We start from the raw sequence: 5,947 nt of genomic DNA on the forward strand, positions 1-5,947 counted from the left end.
CGCAAAAATCACGGAGATACACACGCTTAAAAAAATCATAAAGCGTTTTAAATTTTATAGCCGATTTAATTTCCTTTTGTTATTCTACTTTTTTGGAATAGAAGAGAAATCTTTATATCCTAATTAAAAGAGCAAAATGTCGCAAATTTATTTATTTATGTGAAACAAAAACAGAATAAAATAATTGAAAACTGCACAGCCAGCATGCATTTTTTTAAGTGTGTATAACAAACACCAACGTGTTTAACTGTTTCTCAAACTGTTTAAAATAGATATTATATAGTAAAATGCAGTTGCGCAAATACAATTTCACGAAAGGTTATATTACATTGCAACTATTTCAAATGAGTTAGCAGTGCCAAATAATTTTACAATTTTTGTACGCTATAATAAATTGTCACTTTTCTACATACATTAGGGCAAGTGTACCATTAGTGGAGCACCTAAGGGAAAAATGCTAAAACACGGTGTTAAGATCATGAAATATATGATTTTAACGTATCATTCGATAGATCTCAAATCCTTCTATCATTCAAATGTATAAAAATAACGATTCATTTGAAATTTCCCTGCAAAAAGCCTTGCACCAATAATAGGAACACTGTTCCTTTAGTGGAGGTATATTTTAAGGATGGTTCCTTTAGTGGCGCAAACCATTGATTTCTTATGGGACCCTCCACTATGGGTACTGATGCACCACTATAGGTCCAAAGGAGCAAAAAAATTAAGCAAAATAATTGTTTTAAATAGTTTTACGGTTAAATTTCATGAATATTATTCGATTACTTGTATCATTTTCGCATCGTACATAATACAAAAATATCACATAATCATTTATTAGCGCGAAACATGCCAAAACACACTACATCCACTATTGGAGCTACCTCCACTAAGGGAGCGTTTGCCCTACTTAAATAGCTTTTTACAGTTCAAGGTTTCAGATCCTTTATTGTTCAACGTAAAATCAATCGTTTGTGATACACTTACATTAACAGAAAGAAGAATCATACTGTTTGGAATAATGGGCAAATTGTATTTTTCTATGCGGGATCGAACAGGCGAAAATCACTTGTTATAAGTATGTCTTGAACAAAATTCTCGCATAACTTGTGATCTCGCCCTAAAAGCCATTGGTAACCGAGTGTGTAACTCCTTGTTTTTGAGCAAATGAATGGTCCAGGCTGTAAACTATCAGCACTGGGAGATAGAGGAGGATCTTCTCTTCATCAATGTTGAAGAACGTGTAAATCCATTCGTTTAACAACAAGCTACACACTCGGTTACCAATGTTTTTCTTTTACGCTCGTTACATATATATGATACAGGCGAACCCTGTACAAACCCGTTACTAATTTATTTCTTCCACCCGTGTTATCAAGCCTTCATTAGACTATTCTTTCTCTTAAAATATATGCTATTTATTTAGGTTAAAGACTGACACATAAATAACATAAAAAGTTCTTTTTGGAGCCACTATAACTGCATTTTCCCACCGAAATAGAACACATCATAGCATCCTAACTAATGCCCGTCACACAAACCACACTTCGGCTATCCCTTGATTTGTAATTCAACATATTCCGGGCAAATCAAGCAACAACAACACTCACCTTTCCGAGATTGGCGGTGTAACCTCCGCTACCGGGATGATGGCTCGCAGCAATGGTGGGCGTCCCAAGCCCGGCCGGAACCGAAAACGGAACCAGCAGCATTGGGTTCAACGCAGCAGCGGTCGGTGGCACCGGAGGAGGCGGCGGCGGTGCCGTGTTGTAGTGATGATGATGAACCGTGGTGGCGGCACCTAGCGGCGAGCACGAAGAGCTGCTCGACTGCACCGAGGACGGTAACGGACGAATGCTGGCTAGATTTGCCGCGGCAAAGATCGGAAGTGGCACTCGCGGTGGTCGCGGTGGGACCGGTGGCAACGGTGGCGGTAGATTTAGCGTACCGGCCTTTGATTGACTGTTATTGACGGCGGCGGTGCTAGCAACAGCAGAATTGGAAGATGAACAGTGACACGTTGTCGAAGTACTGTTGCTGGAGATTGTGTTACTGCCAGTGACACCGGTGCCCAACTCAGATGACGTATTTGCGGTCAGAACCGAGCTCGACGATGTGGTAAACGGGATTTGTGACTTTTTGATGGTGTACGGTGCAGAGGACTGACGTTGAGCGGCCAAGGAAGACGATTTCGGTGCTTTGGATGCAAATACTGCACACGGCAGGACCCCGACCAAGCGTAGCCCCACGGGGCTCGCGTCGGGTGATTCTTGCGAGCTTATTTTTACCGCTTTGCTACGGTAGCCAGCGATGTCTTGCGGGTTCAAAACGCGCACTTCTAGCACTACTCTCTCCACACTCACTTCCCGACACTGAAATCACTTTCCCAAGAACTCACGTGGTTTGACTTGCGCCTTCTTGTATTGATTCTCTTCTCACACCTAATCACTCACTCACGACGCCCAGCCAACTGTGATTCAAACAATGCTTTTTATTATGGCGGGAAACACTTTCCTATTATGATAACGGTGTCGAATGGGTCACACAATGGAACCTACTTTGATTCGACGCGCACTCGTATGGCTCTACTGACTTCCGTATTTTTATTCCTTTTGTTCCCTTTAACGGGGACAGACACGAGACAGCCGGTGTTGCGGTTTCGTATTTACTGCGGATATTAATGCTACACTAGGGCACAACAAACTCACACTCGTTTCTTCTCTTCAGATGGAAAATTCGCAGACCGGCTTCAAGCTTCGTATGGAAAAAGAAAAGAAATAAAATATAACACTAGGGTAAACGCTCCCTTAGTGGAGGTAGTACCAATAGTGGCTGTAGTTGAATAAACTAAGGTCTGTACAAGAAATAAATAGTAATTTTAAAGCCAATCAATATACAAAACGATCTTACAACACCAACGAACCGTTCAAGCTGGGATAAATTTGTCGTATTAACAAAACAACTAATTAAACATCGTTTATTAAATTGGTTGAAAAATCGCTCTCATTTCCTTATGTTTTGCCTAGCAAATGAGCTTTTTCATTAACGCTTTAATTCATTTGTAATGATATTTATAAAATCAAATTGACACTTAGCACCTAAAATATTAGTTGTTTTTGTGTTTCATATGCTTTTTACAATGATTTTTACAAATTTTCCCGTATTTTCCCGTTGTTCCATTATGGGCACAGAAAATCAACCGTGTTCCCTTAGTGGTTGCATACCAGTGTTTACCAGTGACATCTCTACTGAAAAAAGTAAACAAAGTTTTTTTCTCTTGATTTTATGTAAAATAACGGGTAAATACTATTGATAAGTACAAAAAAATCATAATTATAATATCTAAATTCACCGTAGAATGGATTCTACCACGAAAACGACACCCAACTACGATGAAGCGGCGATTTCCCGCTGCATGGAATTGGTGACCACCAAGCAAATGACTTTATATGCAGCCTGCAAAACTTACGGCATTCCTCAATCCACCGTTCGTTACCGGCTGAGCAGCAAATGGACCACCAAAGTCAGGAAAGGACCACAAACTGTGCTCACTGAAGTAGAGGAGCAAAAACTTGTGCAATACCTAGTTGCTATGGAGAAGAAAGGCTTTCCCGTGGTCAAAGATTTGCTGCTCTACAAAGTGAAAACATTCTTCGACTCAAGTTCTCGGTCTAATCCGTTCACGGACAATGTTCCAGGTAAGTCTTTGATCTCTTGAACACTGTAATGTTAAATTAATTTGACTATTGATTGTAGGACGAAAGTGGATGAAGGGATTTCTTCGTCGACACCGTGAAATCACGTTCCGTACACCAGAAACCGTTTCTTCCGCCAGCGCCAAGGTGAAGGAAGCTGATATTAGAGGGTGGTTTGCTAACCTCAAATCCTACTTGGAAGAGAATTGCCTGATGGCAGCAGCACTGGATCCGACCCGAATCTACAACGGTGACGAAACGTCCTTCTTCCTACACCCGCAAACAAAAACCGTGCTTGCAAGCCGCGGTAGTAAAAATGTGTACGAGATCGAGCACGCTGACGGTCACAAGAACATAACCGTAATGTTTACGTTCGGAGCAGATGGATCTGTTGTGTCTCCAGGAGTTGTTCTTCCAATGCAACGCTTATCGGTGGAAATTTTGCGCTCTTTTCCGGGTGATTGGGGCGTCGGGAAGAGCCCAAAAGGATGGATGGATACTACCAACTTCATGTTGTACATCCGAAATGTATTCTATCCTCATCTCCAGAAGAAAAAGGTTCGTTTCCCGGTACTCTATTTCGTCGACGGTCATTCCTCCCACACTGCCGCAGAGGTGGCTGATTTATGTTTGGATTTGGGTATCGTGTTAATCGCATTGTACCCAAATACTACCCGAATCACACAACCAGCAGATGTCGCCATATTCAAACCACTCAAGTCAGCTTGGAAAAGCGCTGTTGCGGACTGGCGGATGGAGTACGGAGGTCAGAATCTTTTATTGAAGGATTTTCCTGGAGTTCTGCAGAAAGCGATGGATGGTGGAATCAAAAAACACAGTATCACGAATGGATTCAGAGTTTGTGGCCTCTATCCTTTCGGAGCCGACTACGTGGACTATGGGAAGTGCATCGCCAAATCAGTGACACAACGTGGTGTCGATCCTACCTCGGATTGCAGTGCATCAGATAACGGCGAAGAATTTGGGAACGAGCAAGCTGCATCTGAAACGGTTGACATATTGCCGGAATTGAATCTACAGTTTGATGCGCAGAGCATTGTTCTGGAAGACTCTGTGATTATTCCTACGGCAACGGTTCATGCTGCAATTGATTGCATTGGCAGAGATCGCATAAATGGATTTGGAGATGATTCTAACTCTTCGGAAGAGGGAGAAATCATCCGGACGATTTATGAAATGCTGCTGAAGCCGTTCGATTCACAGAACACAGAAGCCGAATGTGGATTGCAGGAGACATCATTTCTGAATACTTCCACAGCTGAAGAAGATTCTGCATTTGTCGAGAACGTGGAAGAGGGCTCCTTTGAAAGCGACCCACCTCACAATCCACGAGTGCTGCAGGATTGCAATGGCGATAACTTTGCTGGTCGTAAAATGAGCATCTCGGAATTGCTACAGACCCCGCCAACTCCACAAAGGAGCAGCAGTCATAGAAATTATAAAAGAAAATTTCATCCGGTTCTGACAGCATCAGAACGACTGGAAGAAATACGTCGTCTTGAAGAAGAGAAGGAGAACGAAGTAGTGAGAAAGAAGGCTAAAGCAGAAGAAAGAGAACTAGCGAAAATTGAGGCTGAAAAGGTAAAGCAAGAGAAAGCAAAAGCTCGGAAGCAAAAACAAGCGGAAACCGAAATGAGAAAAATCGAGAGAGCAGAACTTCGAAAGCGAAAGCAGGAAGAAACTGAGCAGCGAAAGAAAAAGAAGGAGAAAGATAAGCTGAGTAAAGTAGCGAAAGATAATCAACAGAAGCAACTGAAGATGGAGCTACTGGAGGCTTTGAAACTGCAGCAGCAAAGTTAAGCTGGTATTCATGGGTTTTATTTTTTTTTGTTCCTGAATTAGATTTTTCGTTCATTTGTCATCACCGAAATATGAAATCAGATTGATTTGTTTCCTCATAACATTGAACAATATTTCAAATAGAAATAAAGTTATCGATTAGAACTATGATTGCTTGTTGTTTAATTGTCTATTGTATACATAAAAACCCATAAGCACCTCAAATTGAGCATTATGAGCATTTATTTCTATGTTTCTTATGTCTCCCATTTTATTTCTTTCAGTGTAAGAAAAGTTACGTAGGGAAACAAAGAGAAACGGAAACAATGGGCACGCAGTACTGAAAGATACTTTAGTGATGAAGTAACGGCGGATGAGTAAAAAAAGCGTGGCTGGGGATTTTTTGATTCGGAACAATCGAAACTACCCTTCTGTGTTTCGAAACCATAAAT

General features: G+C 41.4%; 1 protein-coding gene across 1 annotated transcript; it reads left to right on the forward strand.

Moving 5' to 3' along the window:
* The first annotated feature begins 2,790 nt into the window (after positions 1 to 2,790).
* LOC110674187 lies at positions 2,791 to 5,666 on the forward strand. Its single transcript, XM_021838200.1, has 3 exons — positions 2,791 to 3,299; positions 3,358 to 3,698; positions 3,757 to 5,666. Exons 2-3 carry the CDS (start codon positions 3,359 to 3,361, stop codon positions 5,514 to 5,516), a joined length of 2,100 nt encoding a protein of 699 aa, XP_021693892.1. The 5' UTR covers positions 2,791 to 3,299; position 3,358; the 3' UTR covers positions 5,517 to 5,666.
* Positions 5,667 to 5,947: the final 281 nt, after the last annotated feature.

Source organism: Aedes aegypti, chromosome 1 (assembly GCF_002204515.2).
Source record: "Aedes aegypti strain LVP_AGWG chromosome 1, AaegL5.0 Primary Assembly, whole genome shotgun sequence".
Classification (NCBI taxonomy): Eukaryota; Metazoa; Arthropoda; class Insecta; order Diptera; family Culicidae; genus Aedes; species Aedes aegypti.